The sequence below is a fragment of the Mytilus edulis genome, chromosome 1, assembly GCF_963676685.1.
Source record: "Mytilus edulis chromosome 1, xbMytEdul2.2, whole genome shotgun sequence".
NCBI lineage: Eukaryota > Metazoa > Mollusca > Bivalvia > Mytilida > Mytilidae > Mytilus > Mytilus edulis.
Window position 1 is genome coordinate 17,940,120 of NC_092344.1, and position 26,015 is coordinate 17,966,134.

A 26,015-nucleotide genomic window follows, 5' to 3' on the forward strand; every position below is an offset into this window, starting at 1 on the left:
ATTCATTCCTCTGTCTGTCCTTTCGGTCCTTATGGTTAATTAGATTTTTCAAGTGTACAATTCTTGCCAAATTTCTATTAAACTGATATCGTATGGACACGTTCGAAAATCAGTGCATATCAACTATTCTTTAAAAGAGTATTGCCATTTGGAAATATTAATTTTTTTTATGTTTTCAAGACAAATACTACTAGTAGTCCAAATAATTATGACAGTAAAGAAGGGTATATTAAATTTTTGCTTTGACGGCCTTCCTGTGACGCGTGAAAGAAAAAAAATATAATAGCCTTTCAAGACGTTTGGACTAGTAAAATACCATACCTCCTCCAACCTTTTGAAGTGCAATGATCGTTCCATAAATATTTTCCATCTGAATTTATTATTTTATTTTAGACAAAAACTATATCATACATGTATGTAGGACATACGTCCTGAACATGCATGACATATTTGCCACTGGACGTTAAGCAAACAACATTCAATCAATTTATTGGACATAGTCTTGGTATAAAGCTGGAATCTAAGGTAGCGCCTTCTAATATAAAAATGATAATTGACATGCATTATATTAGTAACATCAAAAGGGTCAGTCATCTTGAGATTGCTAACTATACGATATCTAAATTTGTTGAAGATCTCACAGAAACAGTAATGTGTTTTATTTCTTATGATTTTATTAGACTGTTATCCTTTTAGAATCAAATGCACTAATATAATGGTGTAGAAGTTAGCATGCAGAAATTGGAGCATCGGAAAATCCACATTACGTTTCTTATTACGGAAAATTACACGCATTACGTCCCGCAAAAAGGGACGTTTTGCGGGAATTCAAACGCTTAACGTCGCGCCAAGAGTTAACTCCCTTGAAACTGTATCGGATGCCCTTAAGTTCTTAGACCACATTCATTCTGTGTCAGAAACCTATGTTGTGTCAACTATTTAATCACAATCCAAAATTCAGAGCTGTATCAAGCTTAAATGTTGTGTCTATACTTGCCCCAACTGTTCAGGGTTCGATCTCTGCGGTTGTATAAAAGATGCGCCCTGCGAAGCATCTGGTTAACATTGTAAATAATCACATCATGTAAATGAGCTGATCATCACTTTTTTTTTATAGAAGATCAATAATAATAGTGCTATTACATATTGTACCTCTTCTTGGCCTCCATGGTTTACTATTAAATAAACTAGTCTTTTTTTCAGAAATGATATATGTGTGCTGTAATACTCTTGCTTTCAGGTTTTATTTAGATAGGCATTACAAAGATATAATTTTTTCTTTTACAGTTAGTAATTTTAAGCTTTATATACATAGCCTTATAGTATTGCAGTGATTTTAAATAATGTTTAATGTATTTTACCATTACTGGATCTGTTGTTTGTAGTAAATGTCTTAATGTGTTCTTTGACCCATCCTTTTCAAAGATTGTTACTTTAATAATCCCAAAAAATATCCTATTTAATGTTTCCCAATGTCTGTTTGGGCACAATAGATATTGTAATTTATGAAATTTGAGGATTTTTTATTAGTTAGTTTAAAAATAAATTATGCTTGTTAGTTCTTTGACTTTCTTAATTTTGTCTACCAGCTGTAATTCTGCCACTTCAAACAGTAATTGAAAAATTGGTTTATATATTTATCTGTGCTGTTTTGTTAATACATGTATATACATTTTTTACAACTAATCAAATTCACTTTAGATTTTAGAATTGCAAATATTCAATCGGCTGAAAAAAAAAAAAAAAAAAAAAAAAAATATAAATATTCTAAATATCTATGGTTTTGCAATATGTCCAAAACTGAATTACAAAACAGAATGAACAATAAGTTAAATTGAAAGTCTATATATATTTTTTTCATTTATAAATAGATGCAAGATGTTTTATGGATATGGAGCATGACAATGCACTAGGGGAAGTATTGTATTAATACTGCATAGATAATGTCATTATTTGTTTCAATGTCATCTATGTTTACTAGTATTTAATCAGATTTAAGAATGATCGGTTTTACTTACATTTGATTTTTTTTTAGTTCAGATCCAATTTAAAAATAGAGAAAGATGCAAGTAACTTGTTCTGACAACTGTAAATATTCATTTTCAAAAGCTTTAAGTCTTTTAATAAAAAAAAAATGTCAAGAAAATTTATTGGTAATTGTAGCTAATTTAAGTAAATTATTTCAAATATATGTGTAAGGCCTATATATAAAATTTAAATTGTATTAAAATGCTTGCTGACCCTGCAAGACCCTCGTGGTTAGTCAAGGTTGTTAAAAACCACTTGCATATTCAATTGCTTTATAGTAAAGTGCAAGGAACACATCTAGATTAGCCAATGAATATATTTCATTTTACTGATTTTCTACCATAATTTACCATCTACATGATTTAGAATAAAAGTGCACTTAAATGATGCTTACTTAATACTTGCATGTCTTCCATGTCATTCAATTAAAACAAAAAAAAGTGCCTTCAAACCAAATCAAATGAAAATGATACAAAATAATGTATTTATTTATTATCCTTCCTTTTGCCTATCCAGCTCAGAAGATCAGTACTTTTGGTATCATTACGTTGAGACTTGAGCTAGTATTATCTGATGTGTTGCAATGTCTGAAAAGCTATAGATTTATATATCAGGATGTTGTTAAAATTGATCAACTGTGTTTACTTTTTTTTAACGACCTGTTTAGAAATAAATTAGATTCAAAGATAGATTTCTTTGAAAAGAAAAATTACAAAGATATACAGAAAAGTGTAGTTATGATAATGTGATATCTGAAGTTTCTATTATCCAAAGATTTAAGGAACAATACTAAATCAACAAAACTATAATATCAATATGAAGAAGCTTTCTGTTATTCAATTATAGTCGCCGTCAGCTGAAATTCGTAGCAGATATCGGTAAAAATAATCTAAACTATCAATCGCGTTCACTCGAGATATAGTTTTTCACATTCCATTCATAAATCGCAAAAAGAAAAACCACTACTGACCTACCTTTTAAGCGATCGCACTGTAATAATCCTGACTTTCACTTTTTCATAGACGATTTTGAATGGTGGAATCAGCCATTGTTTTTACCGGAAGTGTTTCTGTGGAGTTCAATTTCATAAAATTTGCATAAAGCGCGGGTAACCTTATCACATCAATCAAAGGAACATTTCAGGAAACTGCGTACAGTGACGAATGTCATATGTAAACAAATGATCCTCATAGAAACGAAGATGGCGGAATTACAATGGAAAATATTCTGGAAAATGTGAAGTTCAGGATTATTACAGTGTGATCACTTAAAAGGTAGGTCAGTAGTGGTTTTTCTTTTTGCGATTTATGAATGGAATGTGAAAAACTATATCTCGAGTGAACGCGATTGATAGTTTAGATTATTTTTACTGATAACCGCTACCAATTTCAGCTGACGGCGACTATAAGAAATAAATCATGGCAGCTGAGATATGTTTTCATTTAACCATGGGTTGGGCAATTATATTAGATTATTTTACCATAAGCATATAAAATACGGTTTTCATGTCGAAAATTCCGAATTCCTGGTGGTATTATTAAGTTGAATGTAAGGCGGAACAGCCATTTTTATGTATTTATGTGCTTGCACTAAAAGTAGATATACTGCGATTATAGTAGTTGACTATAATAGGTCGTCATATTAGAATCCTTAATTTAGGCCCATTTTAAAAAGAATATACAAGAGAGTAGTACCTATTTTTCACATATTAATTTCCAAGCATAGCTGATGCTTAGATTGTTTTGTAGATTGAGCTAATTGTTTTAGTAAGTTTTTCATATAATTGCTGTATTGTTGATGATTTTATAATACATTTTTTAATGTTACCACACCCATCAAATTCTGCCATAAGTACTATCTGTTTTACTGCATTCACTATAAAACAACACAAGTAATGTTAAATTTTTATTGCCAATAAGTGTTCCTTTTGCTTTTTTTGGTGTCTTTTTGTTATGTCAATGGGAAGAAAAAGTCCTGTGGTTTTACAGTAAAGACTGCATGAAATGCAATCAAAACCCCATGTAACTGACTAGATATCTAAATTCTTAAGGCTTATCAATACCTTTTTAATACATAAAATTTGGTGCCTTAAACATAACATTCTATACATCCTATCCATTAACATTTCCAGAAATTTATCTGTGTAATATATGCTCAGTCATTCAAGTCATAAAATGATGTTACACCTGTCAAGAAACTTACATAACTTTAACAAGGTTGAGGAAATTAATATCTGTTCTAAAAATATAAATGATATCATTGTTAAAGTCATCTTTAAAAATTGGAGTTATCTCCCATTGTCTAGGATTGTAGTTGGATTAACTGCAACCAACGCTTTACTGACAAAGCAATATTTAATTTTACTATTCACTGATAAATTACAACAATCTTTACTCTTCAGTGCTTTCAAGCACTTTGATTAAGATGTAAGTTCTCATACTCATTTAGTACATTCCCCCAAATGTATATACAGTCAAACCTGCTTAAGAAACCCCTGTATTAAGCTAAAACCTGTGTTAAAAGACCACCAATTTTAGATCGCTCTGTAGTACATTTCATATAAATTGAACCTGTATTTAAAGACCACCTGTCTTAAGAGACCACTTTTTTGCAAATTAAAAAATGATAATGGAATATTCAATGCAAGAATATAGCTGCAACATTAAATATATCTATTGATTTTCAATTGGTTTTTTTTAACAGGACATTGCTATGCTATAGTCTGATTGCCAATGTAAAACAAGACGTTCATTTATAAAACATAACTTTAAATGTATTTTATAATGTGATTAAGTTTTAAAATGAACTACCAAATATAACCTGTCATAGTTGTATGAAATTCCAAATCCCCTCTTTTCCTACTTGACTTTAAGGGTATATGCTATGCATTCATCATTTTGTTCATGAAAAAACAAAGATTAGCTGATCTTTGATAAATGTAAATGTTGTTTTTTTTCATTAAATTTATCAACTTCAGTGAATATGCATGATGTTTTTATGTGTTTCTCTATTTTTTTTAATGTTTTATTACATTGTTTTTAGTTGAACTTTGCCTGATCTAAAGATCATTGATAATTGTATGTACTTGTTTTATATATATGTCATTCAATGATTTAATTCCATGGTATAATTCAATAAAATTTTACTTTTTGGAATGTGTTGACTTTTTTATACCACCATATAAATTACTAGTCATATGTGGCTATGAATATTTCAAATCAATTAATACTGTTGCATGAAAGCTTGATATCTTTTATGAGTTTTTAAATCAGTTTTCTATTCAAATTCGAAGATACAGGTATTTCAAAAAGATTCTGTGTTAAAAAATAAAGTTTTTGAGGGATGTATATGATTATAGTCTCAGAATAGAGAAAACAGTTTAGGATGTAAAAAAAATTGTACAATAGGAATTGTGTCTAAAGGGAGATAATTGAAGTACAGGTATGTTACACAAGTTCAATGGATAAATTAGTTCTTAGTATGCATTATATAGACTGCAATATTTAACAAAAATATATTTAAGACTATTTTCTATCAGTATCCACAGGTTTTTCCCATGTGCTATCAATGACACAGGATGAAGTAGTTTGAGTAAGGGGTTTATGCTTTCCTTCTTTTATTAAGGCTTATATTTCTAGTGATGATAATTAAAAACAACACAATGATAATTTTACAAAGTTTCTATGTTAAAGGAGTAGGTCCGGTAAAGGCCGATTTTGGCCTTCAATTTCAGGTTCATCTGACGAAAGATTTTGGACACTTTTTAAACACTTCAGTGTCTATTTCAGTTGATTCAATTAGTTTATGTGAAAGATTTTAACCGATTTAGTAATTAAAAACGCTCCAATTCAAGCTCAAATATGAAAAATCTATCAAATATGCCAAAAAATGTCACTTTTCAGATGGTTTTTGTCAAAAATCGAAGTGGCCGCACCCGTGTTCATCCCCAACCTTTATATATGTTATGTATTATTATCAAATACAACTTACATTTCCATATCAAGAATGAACACAAATGCGGCCACTTTCATTTAAGACGAAAACCGTCTAAAATTTAACTAAAATGCTAAAATTGTGAAAATTTTAGTAATTTAGATTGACTTAATGATGCTACTACCCGATATATGTGCATTGTATTGTCAAAACAGACCATATTTATGTAGCAGAAGTATCCTACTTTCCAATAAAAACCTAAAAGTTTACATTTTAATAATTTTGTAAAACTGCTTTATTTTGGGGCCAAAAAGGAGTTTTACTGAACCTACTCCTTTAATTATACTGTTCCAAAACCAGTTGCAGAAGACGGAAATGCATCTGACTACGTATACTGTTTCCGGTAGTGTTGTCTGTAACGTCAACCAAGCTCATTTTGTGCTTTTAATGCCAAACAAAGTACATGTATTGCATAATAAACTATGTCAGATATGATCCATCTGCATGATAATAAGATGTTCTTCTCTTTCCAATGATGGATAAATAAAAAAATAATTTTTAGCATTTTGAAAAATAAAGAAAACAAACAATTAGTCAGTAAAAATAAAATACTCCCTTTATATGTATATGCAAACAAAGGACTAATTCTGAAGGTAATGTGTACATATAGCATTATAAAAGTCGTTGAAAGTCATACACCGTTGAAACCTCGGCCCGTTTGCATAACACATCATCTTAAGTGTTCCTTAAATTTAATTTCACCTAGAATTCCTTTAGTTTAATAAAATATAAAATCACAAAAATACCGAGGATAAATCAAAACGGGAAGTCCCTTATCAAATGACAAAACCGAAAGCTTAAGCATTTCTAAGAAATGAATAACATGTCATATTCCTGACTTGGTACAGGTATTTTCTTATGTTTCATTTGAACTGCGGTATTACTTCTGTTGCCTTTATTAATCACTATAAAACATAACTTCGGAAATCTGTAACAAAGAAACACAAAAAGGCATATAGACAAAGCAAATTAGCCAAAATGAAGTAAAGTTTTTAAGTCATATGCATAACATTTCTTATCGTATGATATATGTCAGCTCATCCGTGCCAAATATTATTTTGATTGATTTAAACAATTAACAAAATACATGAATACAGAACTAACTTTTATGTCCCAAACAAATACCAAATTAGGGCATCAGAAAAAAATGTTAAAATGGGCAAACATAATAAGAAGATTTCTCCCTACTGTTACTACGAGCGATAAAAAAGACATGGTAAGAAATCGATGCATTTTTGTTTGCTGAACCTCTAGTGGCAAATATTTCTTGCATGTTCGGGACGAAAACAACTTAAATATAAATACAAGAGTGCTATCCTGAAATAGAGGCTATCTAGGATGAAGGTAGATTTTTTTAAATCCCCTCGGAAAATTTGTGTGCCCTATACTAAGTCTGGAATTGACTTCCGTTCATATCGTACAGTTTTAAAATATTTATTTATTCTAAGATCTGATTTGAGTAGGCGAAAGTTTCACATTAGTAGACATATATTAAGCCAACACTTTTATTCGTGTTTATTTGAAATAGTCAACCCATGCAATACCGACACTCTAATCTTGCTTGAAATATTTCCATCCGGTTTCAATAACACAAGAATTATATAAAATTAAAGAAAGGTTTAAATGCAGGCTACTTAAAACCTTTGTTTTTGTCATTGAATTTCTAGACAAAAGTTATGTTTGAGTTTTGTTTTACCTTTTTATAAGACACCGTTGTTTATTCTTACGCTATGATAATATGATATATCAATTACAACAAGCTACAATATTTGCTTTATTTAGTTTTCAAAGGTGTATTTGTTCTCATCAGATACCAATTATATAAGTGTCATCACTAATAATACATTGAAAATGTTTACTAAAGAGGATAGACTGGTATTATACTAAAAGTATAACGCTTCCTTATAATACATTGAAAGACACAACATCGTCACTGTTGCTCAGTTAGTGAAGAGAGAGGATCGTTACTGTTTTGATTTAGATTGTGCAATAGGGTAAGCAAAGATAATCTGTATAGTAATTATATTTGTTTAACATAAAGATCCCCCTTCATAATAATGTTCAAATAACATCTATTGGCTTTGTATTATTTTTTAGATTGTACATTTTGTCATAAAGAAATATATAGGATAAGCCATCAGTAATCAACAGCATCAGATATATAAAATATGTGTAAATAAATGCAACATCTCGGTCTACTATGATTCCTTTTATTAAGGAATTTGATGTTCAGTAGTTGTCGTTTGTAGATGTGGTTCATAAGTGTGTGTCGTTTCTTGTTTTTTTTTATATAGAATTAGACCATTGTTTTTCCCGTATGAATCGGTTTCACTAGTAATTTTTGGGGGTACTTTATAGCTTGCTGTTCGGTGTTAACCAAGGCTCCGTGTTGAAGACCGTGCCTTGACTTATAATGGTTTACTTTTATAAATTGTGTCTTGGATGGAGAGTTGTCTCATTGGCACTCATACCATATCTTCCTATATCTCTATATTAGACTTTCTTTAAGCTTATATTATTCAGATTTTTCATAACAGTATAACAGCATTTATTTCCTTTTAAACTGTGCAATTAAAATTCCATCTAAAATGCAGTACAAATTGTCAAGAGGTTATCAAGTTTTGCATTTTCTGAACACATTATATATATAGTTTACATTGTGCAGAATGATTTTGAAGACGACGACACATTTTTCTAGGTTTCCAGTTGAAATGATTGTTTCTGTTATAAAATTTAATACTATCAATATATAATTTGCATCATGATGAATTTAGCTTTCATGATGATTTGACTATTCTTATTTTTATACGATCGCATAATTTGCGGAGGTATAATGTTTTTGCGTTGCTAGAGTCGTTGTCGTCTAAAGACATTTTATTTGTAGGCAATAACTTGAGAATATTTGTATGGATGTCTGTGAAATTATATGACAAGGGTCCACTTTACAAAAGGGAGGTTGGGATTGATTTTGATGAATTTTAATGAAGGGGTAAAGAAGGCCTCCCAAACATTTTTTTCTTCTTGATTCAGGACAATGACTTGTGTAAAAGTGTATGGATCTCTATAAAATTGTACCACAATGTTCCATACCTTAAAAGAGTGGTTGGAATTTATTTTTGGGGGTCATGCCTGAAATGGTTTATGAATTGAAGGCCAAAAAGGGGCCCAAAAATATATTTTCGTAACTTGAATAAAAGTCTATGGATCTTTAGGAAAATGTGCTAAAAAAGGAAAGTTGGGATGGATTTTTTTGGTTTATTAAATGTTCCGAAATGTTTACAGAATCGGTTCTAAATAAATAACAAATTTCTATGATATTGTCATTAGGACCGGGAGAACACATTCAATTTATTCAATCATTTCCATGATCGTACACATTTTGAATGAGATTTCTCAGGCTGATTATTTATTACTTGTAAAGGTTGAATGGTTAAATACTTCATAGGATGATTCTGTTTCTTTGAAGGTATTGATAAATGATACTTTTAAAATGATGGGTCTTCTAAAACGATAAATGTGTTCTTTTGTGCATTTGCTGTTCGTTGTGAGCCAAGGCTCCGTGTTAAAGACCGGACTTTGACGTATAATAGTTTACTTTTACAAATTGTGACTTGGATTGAGAGTTGTCTCATTGACACTCATACCACATCTTCTTATATCTTTTTGGATAATTACCCTCCGTTTTCACCTACGTACTTAATACTGCCTTCTGGTTTGTTTCATGTAAGGAAATATATAATACTGTTATTTTTTTAATTATATCACTATCAAAATTTAAGGAATTGCCCAAATTTAATACGAACCATGTCGTAATCTATCCTTTTCTGTATATGTTTTTCAAATTTTGTAAACCTTTTTTCATTTATGAATGGAATCCAAATAATTAGTTATCAGTTAAGTATGATTCCTACATTCCGCCGTCGTCGGCGGCGGCTGCGGTGGCTTCCACAAATATTCACTCTGTTTTTGCGCCTGTTCCAAGTCAGGAGCCTCTAGCCTTTGTAAGTTTTGTATTATTTTTAATATTAGTTTCTTGTGCACAATTTGGAGTTTAGTATGGCGTTCATTATTACTGAAGTAGTATGTATATATGTTTAGGGGCCAGCTGAAGGACGCTTCCGGGTGCGGAAATTTCTCGCTGCATTGAAGACCTCTTGGTGATCTTCTGCTGTTGTCTGTTCTATGGTCGGGTTGTTGTCTCTTTTATGTCTTTGACACATTCCCCATTTCCATTCTCAATTTTACTCTGTGTTGAAGGTTTTTGAAATTTTAATAACTTTCGTAAACTATCCTGGATTTGTACAAAACTTGAACAGAAGCTAGTTATGATCATAATATAGTGTTCAGAAGTAAAATTTGTAAACAAAAAAATCCTATTTATCCTTACTTTTTTTATAAATGATCTTAGTTTTTCTGCAAGATAAAATTACATTCATTCTATGATTTAAGATTTATAAATTATAATAACTTTCTCAAACTATCTTGGATTTGTACAAACTTCGACAAAAGCTTAAATGTTTATGATTATAAAATAGTATCCTGTCGTTAATTTTGTTGATGAAACCTGTTTGTACATACTTCCAAGGATCTGTATAGTAAGATACTATACAAATCCTTGATACTTCACTTACAAATGGACTTTTTCTGCCAGTTAACATTACATTCACTCAGTGGTTAAATGTAATGTTTTTAAAAATTTAGATAACTATCTTAAATTATCCTGGATTTGTACCAAACTTGGACAGTAGCTTTTTTATGATCATAAAATAGTATCCAGATGTGATTTTTTTTTCATATATCACTTGGTCTTAGTTTTTTTTTTATCCAGTTAACATTACATACAGTCTGCAATTAAAGTTTTAAAACATTTGTTAGATTCATAAACCATCCTGGTTTTTTTTTTAAACAAATTTGGAAGCAGCTTTTTAAAAATCAAAATATAGTATCTAGAGGAAGATTATTGTTGATCCTGCGAATTGTGCACTTCAGTTTTCTGTTGTTTTGTTTTTTCCTCTTACAGTTGATGCGTTTTCCCTGGATTCGTTTTTTCTCAATCGATTTATGTCTTTTGAACAGTATATTACTGTTGCCTTCATTTACAGGTAAAAAGTAACTTTTTTTTTTAAACCTATGTATCATTTATCTAGTGAATTCAAAAAGCCTTATGATTTAAGTTTTATAGGATGTGGATTAATTTTCAATACATGTTATTTAAAATGTAATACTCTCCGATTTGTTTGTCCTTATTGCTCTTCAACTTCGTACTTTATTTGGCCTCTAAACATTTTTTTATTCGAGCGTCACTGATGAGTCTTTTATAGACGAAAGGCTCGTCTTGCGTAAATATACAAGACTCAACCTTTGTTTTATTTTTTCTATCTCGATTTGATAAATCGGATATCTGTTATATATCTTTTACTGTATTGTGGCTGATATCGTGTCAGACAAAAAGAAAGTAATTTAAAAGGTTAAATATTAAAAAAAAAGTAGAGGTTATTTTGATCAAGTATGGTTTAGACAGGTCGGGGATATTGTTCAGAGATCTGTTCGAGTATGGTTCAGACTGGGGACAAAATGGTCGAGAACAGGTCAAGTATTTGTCAAGTGTAGGTCAAGAATGGTTTAATAGATATAGGAAGATGTGGTGTGAGTGCCAATGAGACAACTCTCCATACAAATAACAATTTAAAAAGTAAACCATTATGGGTTAAAGTACGGCCTTCAACACGGAGCCTTGGCTCACACCGAACAACAAGCTATAAAGGGCCCCAAAATTACTAGTGTTAAGACTGTTTCAGACTGGTCGAGTTATAGTTCAGACTTTTTTGGTCAACTATGATTCAGACTTGTCGGGTATTGTTCAGACTTTTGTTCGAGTAAAACTGAAAAAAACTGGTCGAGAACTGGTCAAATATTGGGTTAGGACTGTTTCAGACTGGTCGAGTAATAGTTCAGACGTTTCAATGCAAACATTAAAGTTAAGTTCAAACAGAACAGTCGAGTAGGTTAAGATTGGGGTCGAGTAATATCGAGTGAAATCAGATTAATTCAGACTGGTCGGATAAAAAAACCAAAAGTCGAGTACAGATATAGGCCATTTCACACGTTACTTAACTGGCTTGTATAGTGATTTATAGTTTACTGATCAACTGGCAAAAAATAACTTTTGTATAACTTTTGCAACGCACATAATCCACACCAAAAAGGCTTCATAATTGTTTGCGGTATGTAAATTGTTATATAATAACTAATCGAAGAATTCAAATATAGAAAAAAAATCAACGACCAAACAACACACCTATTCACGAATGCGCGTATTTTTTTTTTTTAAATTACATTATCAATGCGTTCTTTAATAAGTGAAAATTGTGAAAACTGTATCTTTTTTTTTGCGCATATCCCATTTGCTTTGAAACTACGTTCTTGAAAACGTCTTGAAAATATCTATTACTAATTAATCGAGTTTATTTCACATGGGAAATCACGTTAATTCATTGCAACCAACGTTATACTCTTGATTAAAACTGGTTTGTACGATTTTATTAAATTGTTTATATTTACTTTACCAAATTTAACAACCTCAGTGTTTACTGCTAGATATTTGATTTTAAATTGCAAAACCGGTGTACATATAAAACATAGAAAACCCCACAATAGTGCCAATAACTGAAACAAAACAAAACAGTGTATTTACATAGCTACAATGAGATGTGTTAGTCGATAAAGTACAATATTAGGTCAATGTCAGAAAAATATCAACTTTTTTGTATGAGGCTGAGAAACTTGGGAAGGGCGAAGTTCTACCGAGCTCTTCCCTAGTTTTGGGCTGAGTATACAAATTTGATATTTTTCTAACATTGACCCAATATTGTTTTTATACTGTAATTTTAAAAATAAAAACAAATCATAGCTATTTAAATTGTAACACAAATTTTAAACTTATTTTCATCCCTTAATTAACCCCTGACTATGGAAAAAGTGTTCCGAGATAAAATTGACATTGCACAAAATAATAGCTGTGTTACTATATTTAGGAAATAAACACAACAGTATAAATGGCTTTAACACCATGATCATTAAGACGAAAAGATAAACAGCAGTAAACAAAACGCTTCATAGAACAAATATTTGTTTTTAAATTTCCCGCGTTCGTTTTTCGGTTTTTTAGTAAATTGAATTCCGAGAAGTTAATTATAGTATACACCTTTACCAGGAAGGTAAACATGTTGATGTCATGATGAAATATAACACAGTGTAGATGTGAACTCATGTACTTTTATAATTTAATGATGTTATTTTTACAACTATCCTGCTTGTGGATGGTAGAAATCAAAGTAATGCATTAGGTAATTAAGAAACAAAAAGTAGGTAAGTCTAATAAGTTTTATAATATATCAGTACATGTTTAGGAAATAAGCCAACTTTGTTTTTATTCATTAAGAGTGATATTTAATAAAATCTGCAATAAATAATAACGAATGTTGACTGATTTATATAATGACAATAAACTGTTAATTATTACTTTCGGTTGATCTTTCAATCATTAGCTTCGATATTTCAATCATGAAAGTAGCTACTTTCTAAATTAAACTATAGTGAATAACAAGATATAATGAGGCAGACGAATCCGGCTTATATTATCACTTTGGCTTTTTATTATAAGAAAGGTAGATCGGCCTTATTTTATTTTCATTTACTCACTGCTATCATTTGGATTAAATTGGAAATATTACATCTTAATCTGAGATATTAATAATACTGAAAAAGGCTATTTTTTGGTAAAAACACACACACTGTTTACCTTGCATAACGTGTGTAAACTATAGGTTTCAACTTTTTGTTTCTTCAAAATAGTAACTTTTTCAAAGATTGTAAACGCGTGATCTGTACAATTTCTCAAATTTCAAAAGAATGCACGTTTTTACAATGTTTTTTTTCACAGTATTAAGAACTCTTTGGTTGAAAAGAAAAACCAGTGCGCAGTTTGAAGATCATTTGAATCGATCATGTTTGCAAAAAGAAAATGCAAATTTACCTGTTTTCAGATATATAGAATATTAGAAATTTAAACAATGTTAAATAATTGACTTATCAAATATGAGGGTCTGGAAGGGGTCATCAATTTTAAATTTTCAAACCTTTTTCTTTATCACTCACTTATGTTGACCATTATTCTAAGGCTAGGTATAACATATTCAGACTCTCGTGTTTAAGAACTTTGCTTTTAGTATATTTATTAAACAAAGAATAAATGATCGAAAATCGATTTGAACTTTTATTAAAGAATGAATGAGGTCATAATGATTAAAGAAAATTAATTATAATTGTAATTAACAAACAAGAGAATTTTTTATATCGGATTTAGAGTTGCCATTCGTGTCTTCGTTAACTGTATTGGCATATTATGAATTAATGGAATCGCAAAAAAACATAAAATACATGACCAGACCTAACAAATCAAATGTTATTGGCAAAAATGGGTAGGGAGAAAATGACAGATGTTCTAATGTTATAAGCTAGTGTCCCTTTAATATGATTGACTTTATACAGAAATTTCGCTCTACAGGGATACCTATCAAATTCATTTTAGAAAATACTGTAAAAAAATCCATCTGATTATTTAGTGGTTTTGTCAAAAAAATATGCATATAAGTGAACCATGGTAAAGCAAACATTGAATTCCCATAAGACGTTTTTTTCCCCTTTAGATTTAAATCGTATCTTTTTTAATTTGATCTCATTCATAAATGATTCATAATCTGTAACGTACATTGTTATATTATGTCATGACACGATCATACAGTGCACCATAGTTATCAAAATAACAACAGCCTAGGGCGAACTTGATTGTGGGCGAATGAACCCGGTTTCTATTGGTATCATACGTTATCATTATAATCGACACACATATATCAGATCTGTTCTACCTTGGTAAATGGTCGCTTCGACATGAGCCTTTCACTCTGGGTTGATTCACGAAAAACATAACATTTAGTTAGGCTTGTGAAATATATATTTTTTATAAATTGTTTTTACATTGGAAGCGTTCATTATGATTTTTATTTCTAGTATAAAACAGATGACTTCGCTCTTAGTTATGTTTTTAAATAAATAACTCTCATTTTTAAATTACGGCCATCATGAGCACATTAAAGGGTACTAGCTACGAAATATGAAAAAAATGATTTTATTTTGTTAAATTCATTTTTATAAATAAAAGTGAAATTTGTCTTTAGCAGCCAATTCGATACAATTTTGTCAAAATAAGCAAAGAAATATCGTTGATGAGTTATTCTTCACTTGCAAATTAATAATTCGACTTAATTAAATACTTATTCATGTGACCTTCATTTTTAGCTAGAGAGTGGTTACACGTGCATAAGCGTTCAGCTATTAAAGGGATAAGAATGTAAAATAGTTATCAAAGGTACCAGGATTACAATCTAATACGCCAGACGCGCGTTTCGACTACATAAGACTCATCGGTGACGCTCAGATCAAAATAGTCTTTTAAGCCAAAAAAGTACAAAGTTGAAGAGCATTGAAGACCCAAAATTCCAAAAAGTTGTGCAAAAAGTACGGCTAAGGTATACTATGCCTGTGATAAGAAAATCCTTAGTATTTTGAAAAATTCATACTTTTGTAAAAGGGTTACTTATAAATGACCACATGATTGATATTCATGTGAACACTGAAGTGCTGACTACTGGCCTGGTGAAACCCGATGGAAAGAAACGTTCACCGGCAGTGGCATCGACCCAGTGTTGTATATAGTTATCAAAGGTACCAGGATTATAATTCAATACGCCAGACGCGCGTTTCGTCTACATAATATTATCATGCTCATATCAAAATAGTTATTAAGCCAAACAAGTACATAGTTAAAGAGCATTGAGGACCCAAAATTCCAAAACGTCATTTTTTTAAACCTATAACATGAAATCAAACAGACCTTTAAAAATCCAATTCCATGAGGTCGCAATCTATGTATAATTTTGTTTATGTTTATATCGGGTTATGTGACCGTTGGTAGTATTCAAAGGTCATCTCAGTTAATCAAATGGCGTCTGTACTAAAATACACACGAAATTCTGATATATAAATCGAGTAATGCTTTCTTAACTGTTTATTTCAGACTTATTATAATTTGAATATACGTTTTAGTATGTTATAAATCAAATATGAACATTAGAGTCAAATCGGTGAACATGAATTTGACAGCTAGCGACCCTTTAATATGATGGTATGATAAAAATATATAAAGAAGTAGGATATAGAGGTCAATTTTATATTTAGATATAATATTCTAGGTGGGTATTTAATTCAATCAATTTCAATTGTAATCGAACAAAAAGGTGTCAAGATTGATAATGACAATAATTAACGATCTTTAGGTTTATGTTTTAGGAACTGACGTTGTTTATCATGTTAAGGGTACAAAAATTTCAGCAAAAATGAAACATTTGTTTTTTCATTACAAAATTTATTTATTACACTATTAGTTATTATTTCATGATATGGTACAAAAATCAACCAAAAAAATTGATTCGGTTTGGCCCCAGATGACTTTTTAAATGTTTATATCATTGAAAAAGCTCCAAATTATCTCCCTTTGGTGCAAAAATGCCATTTTTTTTTTGCATTAAAATTGAAATATCTTTTTTAAACTCATCGGTGACCTATATTGTTTATTTTTGTTTTCAAATAAGCTCTACATAAACAAAATAATTGTAAAATTTAACCGATTTCTGTAATTTATTTCTTTTTTTTTATTTCGATATTACCTCTATTTCTCCTTTTAGTTCAACAGAAAAATAGGACATTAACAAAAATATTTATACCCGCGAGCCCCTTTAATAACATGTTAAAGTGTTCTTTTATTTGTCTTTATAAAATATTTATCTCATGCTTGATAATATCCTTTTGACATGGCTCAATTTGTATTTGTTTTTATTTATTTTTTCAAATTTATGCGAATGTCTTACAAATGACAGGTTTATATAGCTATAAAACCAAGTTGAATCTACTTTCTTTTACATAAGGAAATGCCTGTACCAAGTCAGGAACATGATTTTTTTGTTAAGTGTATGAGCTTTTGATTTTTCCATTTGATTACTTTCTTTTTTGCGTTATCCTTGAAATTCAGGTTTTCTTTTTCTTTTCTCTTTTTACGAATGTTCATGTTACGTACTAGATGATTACCAAACCTGATAAAATGCATTGATTTCGGGTTTGAAAAGTACTTTATTTGAGGCTTTTCAATGGTTATTTTTTTAAATGTAATCGCACTAAAATATAAATCCCAGGCCGATGAAACTATGTTTAATTACTCTATCAAAATCTGGACCGCACTAAAAAAACGGACTTCTCTCGAAAAAGCACAAGTTAAGATTTATTTCATTTTAAAATGTATAATTTTCACTGCAGTAACAAGAAATTTTATAAAGAAAATGTACATTTAATGATATATGGATTTAAGATTAACACTTCCTTTGACATTTGCATTGGTATTGTATTTCTATAAATAAATTTATTTTTAAATTTTGGTATAAAAGCAATTTAAGCTGAATTGAACTTTTAGAACACAAAATAATGTAAGGATTATGACTTCTTTTTTTATCACCAATATATGGTGGCCGGTTAAGGCCATTTCGCGTTTTCGCGTTTTCGCCCATCATATTATATAGGGCGAAAACGCGAAAACGCGAAATCGCGAAGTCGAAAACGCGAAAACGCGAAGTCGAAAACGCGAAAACGCGAAAACGCGAAGTCGAAAACGCGAAAACGCGAAATATTTTTTCTTTCCAATTTCGCGTTTTCGACTTCGCGTTTTCGCGTTTTCGACTTCGCGTTTTCGCGTTTTCGCGTTTTCGACTTCGCGATGTCGCGTTTTCGCCTTTTCGCGTTTTCGGGTTTTCGCGTTTTCGCGTTTTCGCGTTTTCGCGTTTTCGCGTTTTCGCGTTTTCGCGATTTCGCCTTTTCGCCTTTTCGCGATTTCGCCTTTTCGCGTTTTCGCGATTTTGCGTTTTCGCGATTTCGCGATTTCGCCTTTTCGCGTTTTCGCCTTTTCGCCTTAAATTATAGGTATATTGATCCAATATCCACCCGTTTATAGTATGGATCACATTTCCGACCTTACATTGATTACGTGCTACGTGTACAATGTTTCGAGTTCTTTCGGAATTATATTCCAGGTAACTCTCTTCAGAGGTCGTCCGTTTTATTTTTATTTTATATAGCTATATACCAACATATAAATAAAATTCTAAACATCTTTCCACACAAAAACAAAATATTATTTCATAAACGTATGAAGGATGATGGATATATTTTATTTCAAGGTACTACGGAAGAAGTTAAACTTCTTTTCGAAATAGCAAACACAAACCACAACCTACTGCAATTTACTTATGAAATTGACAGACAAAGTTTGAAATTTCTAGACTTAGAAACGTATAAAGGACAGAGATTTCAAAAAGAAAATATCTTAGATATTAGATGTTTCACAAAACCAACTGAAAAATTCCAATATCTACACCAAAATTCTAACCACGCTAAAAGTTGTTTTAAATCCTTTATTAAAGGTGAAGGAATACGAATTCTTAGACATACCTCTGATCCTGACAATTTTAATGAAAGAATAAACTTATTTACAGAAAAATTAATACAAAGAGGTTACAAAATCGCTTTTGTAAATAAAATATTAAGAAATATTTCCCATACAGAAAGATTAAACAAATTAACAAACAAAGAAACAAGAATAAACAAAAACACAGATAACTATAATATATCTTTCATAACACAATACCACGCTAATGCGGAAAATTTACAAACCATTATAAGAAAACATTGGCATTTAATTCAAGACAACCCACAGTTCAAAAATCTCTTTGATAAAAAACCCACAATAGCATTCAAAAGAAACAGGAACATTGGGGAAATCGTTAAGAAACACTTGAAATAAATCAATGTCTCCCAATAGAAATTAATTAGACAGTTATACTAAAACCAAAGGAAGGTGCGTTGACAATGAAAAATGCATATTGAAACGTATCTTAAACAATAACCAAAACCAGTTATCCATACGTTGATAAAACGAACAATAATAAATAAAAGGTACAATAATAAATAAAATGTACAAAATAATAAACAAACAAACATTTAAAAATAAAAATAAAAATAAAAATAAAAAATAAAAAATAAAAATAATAATAATAATAAAAATAAAAAATAAAAATAAAACGGACGACCTCTGAAGAGAGTTACCTGGAATATAATTCCGAAAGAACTCGAAACATTGTACACGTAGCACGTAATCAATGTAAGGTCGGAAATGTGATCCATACTATAAACGGGTGGATATTGGATCAATATACCTATAATTTAAGGCGAAAAGGCGAAAACGCGAAATCGCGAAAACGCGAAAAGGCGAAATCGCGAAATCGCGAAAACGCGAAAAGGCGAAATCGCGAAAAGGCGAAAACGCGAAATCGCGAAAACGCGAAAACGCGAAATCGCGAAATCGCGAAAACGCGAAAACGCGAAAAGGCGAAAACGCGAAAACGCGAAAACGCGAAGTCGAAAACGCGAAAACGCGAAGTCGAAAACGCGAAATCGGAAAGAAAAAATATTTCGCGTTTTCGCGTTTTCGACTTCGCGTTTTCGCGTTTTCGCGTTTTCGACTTCGCGTTTTCGCGTTTTCGACTTCGCGATTTCGCGTTTTCGCGTTTTCGCCCTATATAATATGATGGGCGAAAACGCGAAAACGCGAAAACGCGAAATGGCCTTAACCGGCCACCATACCAATACTTACTTACCTGGTATAATTTTGTAAATTAAGTTGAAGCATCTACATGTTTCACATTTTATAAAATAAGTCTGCTTGTTTACATTGTTTATCATATTTGCTCCACAAACTTATCTGAACTCGAAAAAAATACATGATCCAAGCCGGACACTATGCCTACAATGATATTTTCCAATTTTCCTACTTCAAAACGAAATCTGTATATATATGGAAGAAATTCGTAAAGGTTTGAAGTTGTTTTTGGTAACAAAATTCCTGACTTAGTACTTTATCAGTTATAGATAGATAACGTTCATTGAAATCCAAAACGTCACAACAGACACAGCGGACTAGAAGTGATATAAACAAAAGCAACATTAGTATAGCGCTGTCCATAGTCATTATCGGATTAAGCAAAACAAATCCAGGTATCAAACTTAAGGCGAAGGAAACACATTAACTTTAAAGGAAAACAACGGAACAACAGAAACACTAAAAACAATAAAAGCAAATGCCAAAATATATAGAAACGGACTGTTAATAACTATTGCCATATTCCTGACTTGGTAAGATGGTAACAAGGGATCATCACTTTCTAAAAAAGGAAAATTAACAATAGGAAACTAATAATTGTACTTTTTGTCATAATTATATGTAGAGTTCCCCAGGTAAAACTGAAATATCTAAATTTAGGAAAGGACATCTATTACCGTTTATATTTGATTTGTTTGAAGTAAATTCCGTTGGGTAAATGACGGCAGTATATTTAGAAAATTCTTGATTTTTTATCAAAGAAATATTATCAAAATAATGATGAGTGTAATACATTATGAATGCTGGTTTTGTAATTGTACCTATCGTACAGAGACGTCATTATATTGACATTTGAATTATATGTTGAAAAAACAAAAAAACAAACCAGGATTTACAAGATCCACATTTAAAAATTCATAAGCTGATTGTCGTGAATATAGGCCAAGAGACTTTAGATCGTTTTCTTATGTAATTGTTTCCCGTACTTTCGCGCACACTATTGTTAATGTAACGTAACGTTATTGTTACGTATATCTTTTATCTTACGATCATAAAGCATCTAAACTAGTAAGACGTTATTTTTCTTCCACAACAAAAGTGAATAACCCTCAAGATATTGGTGCCGTGACGAAAACCTCAACTAGAGATGAGTTCGAAACTCAAAACCGTACGAGCCGCACATAGACGAGCAGTAATAAAACTACTGAAAAAATCAGACCCGACAGAAGAACCGCAACAAGATGTTGTCAACCTCAGATCCATGATGGAGCTTATCAAAACCAAGAAGAAGACATTGTCTGACCTCAATGAGAAGATTTTAGAATCTATTGAAGAAGAAGAAGACCTCGACGAAGAAATTGAAGAAGTTGACAGATACGAGTTAGAGATTCAAATTGGAATAACGAAAATTGAAAAGTTCATAAAAGAAGTAAGTGTTTGTCAGTCTAAAAATCAATCAGCTCTTAACCCTAATGCATCAGATTTTATATGCAATAACCCCAGCGTGCAAGAGCATTCTAACCAGATAATTTTCAACTCAGAGCAAACAAGCCTAAGCCAGTCAAGCATGCCCACCTCGACAGTGTCAAGTCATTATAACAAATTGCCTAAACTCAACTTGCCAACTTTCGGCGGAAATCTATTGGAATGGTCAGCCTTTTGGGATTCCTATAATAATTCCGTACATGAAAATCCTTTATTGAGTGACGTGCAACGATTTAATTATTTAAAATCGCAACTTTATGGAGAAGCTAGCCAGTGTATTTCGGGAATGCAAATGACTAATACAAACTATAATCAAGCAATACAAATTCTACACGAGAGATTTGGCCAACAACACAAAATAGTAAACGCATACATGCAAAATTTGCTAAATTTGCCTGCACCAACGCCCGGAATTAAGGGACTGAAATCGTTCAGTGACACAATAGAAAGTAATATACGTGAATTAGAAGGAATGGGTCGATATCAGGAATCGTACGGAAGCCTATAAATACCATTAATACTCAACAAGCTTCCATGTTTTGTCAGACAAAACATTACTCGAGACCACGGTAATGATGATTGGGATATTTCAAGTTTACGCAAAGCAATAAAGAAAGAAATTTGTATCCAAGAGGCCGCTAACGCCAATCTTATTGAAACCGATATTATCCCCACCGCATCGTTCGTGACAGAAACTACAAATAAAAGATGGAAGTCAACAGGGTATAAAGATAGTAACAACAATAGTTCCGTTAAGACTAAAAGACCGTGTTTGTTTTGTCAAAACCCGCATCACCCAAATGAATGTACAAAGATTACCGATATAAACGCCCGCACCCAAATCGTAAAGGAAAAACGAGTTTGCTTTAACTGTTTCGGTAATCACAAGGTTTCGGAATGCAAGTCAAAATACAGTTGCCGAAATTGCAGTAAGAAACATCACAGTAGCATCTGCCGTAATAATTTACTAAATGAAAACTCCACTTCAAATGAAAATAAAGCCACAACAAAACCTGTCAACGAAGAGCTACAAAGTACCACAGAAACAAAGAGTGCCGCTATGCATTCTGCAGTTACAGCACATACCGAAATTCTATTGAAAACCGCCGTAGTGCCCGTATGGTACCATGATGAAAGTGTTATGACTAACATTCTACTCGATGAAGGCGCCCAGAATTCATTTATTTCTCAAGAACTAGTAGAGAAACTCCATATCAAACCAACTGGTATAGTAAGCATGCAAATTTCTGCATTTGGCGGGAAAGAAGGTGATGTACGCAACCTGGAGAAAGCAACATTATCCATTGAGACCGAAGGAAAAGAAAGAATTCCAATGGAAGTAATTATTGTTCCAAAAATTGCCGCACCGATACATATGAAGAAACGAGTAAACATTAACAGCTTGCCCTATTTACGAGGATTACAACTTGCCCACCCAGTTACGCAGGATGAAAAGTTTTCCATTTCACTTCTCGTTGGAGCAGACTACTACTGGTCTTTAGTACAAGATGAAATTATTCGAGGTGACGGACCAACAGCTGTTAAATCTAAAATAGGCTATTTGCTATCAGGACCACTGAACACAGATATCAACACTCAACAATGGAACTCTACGATGATGAATGTCTTAGTTGAGCACAAACCCGAGGAGTGCGATTTACAGAAATTTTGGGAAATTGAGTCGAGCGGATTAGAGGCGGATTCTGATGAAAACACAAAAAATGTACAAAACCTAATACTTGAGTACCAAAACTCTAGCATAACATTTAAGGAAAATAAATATGTCGCAAAACTACCATGGAAACCAGATCTTCCCGAGTTACCCACTAATGAATATATAGCAAGAAGGAGGACCCAGAAGATTATAGATAGGTTGGTTAAAGATCCGGATATGTTAAATCTATACGACAAGATTATCAAAGAACAGGAGATGAAAGACTTCATAGAAAAGGTACCCATTACAGAAATAGATCGCGAGCATGGAAGAATCCACTACATACCACACCATCCCGTTAAGAAAGATTCAAACACGACCCCTATTAGGATTGTATATGACTGCAGTTGCCATGGAAATCCAGATTTACCCAGCCTTAATGACTGCCTATCTTCAGCACCACCCATTTTAAATAAGTTGACAAGCATTCTTACAAGATTTAGATTAGGAAAATATGGCATCACAACGGACATAAAAAAAGCATTTTTACAAGTAAGACTTGACAATGAAGACCGAGACGCCACACGTTTGTTTTGGTTGTCCGATTTAAATGACCCAACAAGTGAGTTGATTGTGTACAGATTCAAAGTTGTTCTTTTTGGAGCAACGTGTTCGCCGTTTATTTTAAACGCAACATTACTGAAACATTTATCCATGAATCCGAGCAAAGTAGCTTCAATTCTACAAGAAGATCTATATGTTGACAATATACTATCTAGCATGGACTCAGAAGAAGCCGCAATTAAATACTTCAATGAATCCAGAGAATTGCTAAAACAAGGAGGCTTCAATTTACGGTCATGGATGTCCAACAGCGACAAACTCAGAGATTTAGCCCTATCAGAAAAAGTATTGGATTCAGACAAGGAGACAAAAATATTGGGAATGCGCTGGGATGCAGAATCAGATCCAATCAGCTTTGCCGAAACAAAACAATTAAAGATGGACACACAGTTGACAAAACGTGAACTTTTGAGACAGTCTTCCGCTATATATGACCCGTTAGGACTACTCGGACCGATAACAATTAGAGCAAAAACACTTATTCAAGACCTTTGGAAAAAAGGATATGCATGGGACAAGACACTACCAAAAGAAATTGAAAACGAATGGACCGATGTGAAGAATGACATCTTACAGATAACTACGAAACTTCAAATACAGAGATACTATTTTGCAAACGAGGACGAAGAAACTAGCGAGTCTACTCTACACATTTTTGTTGATGCAAGTCAGAAAGCATACGGAGCTTCTGTTTACTTGAGTAAAGGCACAGGGTCGACACTTGTTATCGCGAAGAACCGTGTTGCACCGTTAAAATTAATAACTTTACCAAAATTAGAATTAATGGCTGCAGTGATTGGAGCACGACTCTCAAAAGATGTAATCAAAAACTTAGGAATCAAAAGAGCAGTATTTTGGATCGAGAGCCAAATAGTTCTACATTGGCTCACCTCATCGAAATCATTAAACAAGTTTGTAAAAAATCGTGTTAGTGAAATTAAAGAACTAACTGAAACTCATGAATGGAAATATGTACCCACAGAAATGAACCCAGCTGACTTACAAACACGTGGATTGACTGCATCGCAATTTGAAGATTCGAGATTATGGATGAATGGACCCCAGTGGTTAACGGACGAGTGTAAATCTGGACAGGACATGTGGAAATAAGCACTCAGCTATCTAATATCACCGGACCAAAGACACACAGAAGTGACGATAAAATACCAAGTGATCCGCAGCGAATATCACAAATCATAGACATGAACAGGTATTCTGATCTAAATAGACTTTTAACTGTAACTGGATACGTCTTGAAATTCGTTAAGAACTGCCAGAAAAAACGTCCATATCGACTACGGAGTTCACAAGGTGACAGGAACCTAAGAACAAGTCTAACAAAAGAGGAAATTTCATTAGCTATGAATTTATGGATCAAAGATACACAGCAAGACAGGTTCGTGAAAGAGTTAGAACATATTTCGTTAAACCCGAAAGTTAAATCACTATCGCTTGTACAACAGTTACGTTTATATTTGGATGAAAATGGAATCATACGATGTAAAGGCAGAATACAAAATTCATCTATAGAAGAAAACGCGAAGTTTCCTATTTTACTACCAAAGAACCACAAACTTACAGATTTTGTCATTATGGACGCACATCTAAGAAATCTACATACAGGAGTCGGTCAGACAATAACACATATAAGGCAATCGTACTGGATACCAGCAATTCGACAAAGTGTGAACAGTGTCTTACGTAAATGCATACAGTGCCAAAAAATAATTGGTAAACCGTATAACAGCCCGGAACCACCACCACTACCAAAGGATCGAGTAAAAGACACCATACCATTTTGCACAACTGGGATAGATTTTGCCGGACCTCTACACATCAAAGATACATCAACACAACCGCGAAAGGTATATATATGTTTATTCACATGTGCATGTATACGAGCTATACATTTGGAACGTGTACCTGATTTGTCATTGAACACTTTTATCCTAGCATTTAGACGTTTTATCAGTCGAAAAGGAACACAACAAACTATTTATTCTGATAACGCACCTACATTTGTAGCCGCATCAAATGCACTTCAAAGTCAGCTGAATTTACATATCAACTGGAAATTCATTCTGAAAGGAGCGCCGTGGTATGGCGGATGGTGGGAACGTCTAATTGGCTTAACGAAAATGACATTAAAGAAAGTATTTGTAAAGCACTCGTCAGCGAACAATCTTTGACAACAATACTCACTGAAATTGAAACTATTATAAACAATCGCCCACTTACATATATATCTTCAGATATAAGAGATCCCGAACCCTTGACGCCGTCTCATCTTTTACACGGGAGGATTATTACGACCACAGAGATGCACAACGACAAACACAACGCGAATATTCAAGAACTTGATACGATCACAGCCAACAAACTATTTGAGAGACAAGGACTCTTATTAGACCA

At 32.2% G+C, this 26,015-nt stretch overlaps 3 protein-coding genes and 1 long non-coding RNA gene across 7 annotated transcripts in view; all 4 read left to right on the forward strand.

The window, feature by feature from the left end:
• Positions 1 to 1,150: 1,150 nt before the first annotated feature.
• On the forward strand, positions 1,151 to 5,179 carry LOC139525418 (uncharacterized). Its single transcript, XR_011664893.1, has 2 exons — positions 1,151 to 2,873; positions 3,438 to 5,179. It is a non-coding gene; the product is annotated as an uncharacterized lncRNA (long non-coding RNA).
• A 2,779-nt stretch (positions 5,180 to 7,958) lies between these two features.
• LOC139525424 (interleukin-6 receptor subunit beta-like) overlaps positions 7,959 to 26,015 on the forward strand; it is a 52,590-nt gene continuing 34,533 nt past the window's right edge. The window contains exon 1 of one of the 4 annotated variants that reach the window (XM_071320776.1): positions 7,959 to 8,015. The gene's annotated coding sequence lies outside the window, so the exon portion shown is untranslated. Of the gene's footprint in view, positions 8,016 to 13,219; positions 13,390 to 26,015 lie in introns of those variants that run through there. The other 3 variants (XM_071320759.1, XM_071320769.1, XM_071320753.1) reach the window with 3 other exon arrangements.
• LOC139516184 (uncharacterized) lies at positions 20,988 to 21,833 on the forward strand. Its single transcript, XM_071306506.1, has one exon. It carries the CDS (start codon positions 20,988 to 20,990, stop codon positions 21,831 to 21,833), a length of 846 nt encoding a protein of 281 aa, XP_071162607.1.
• On the forward strand, positions 22,386 to 24,713 carry LOC139516903 (uncharacterized). The gene has a single exon (XM_071307764.1). The coding sequence runs from the start codon at positions 22,386 to 22,388 to the stop codon at positions 24,711 to 24,713; it is 2,328 nt and encodes a 775-aa protein (XP_071163865.1).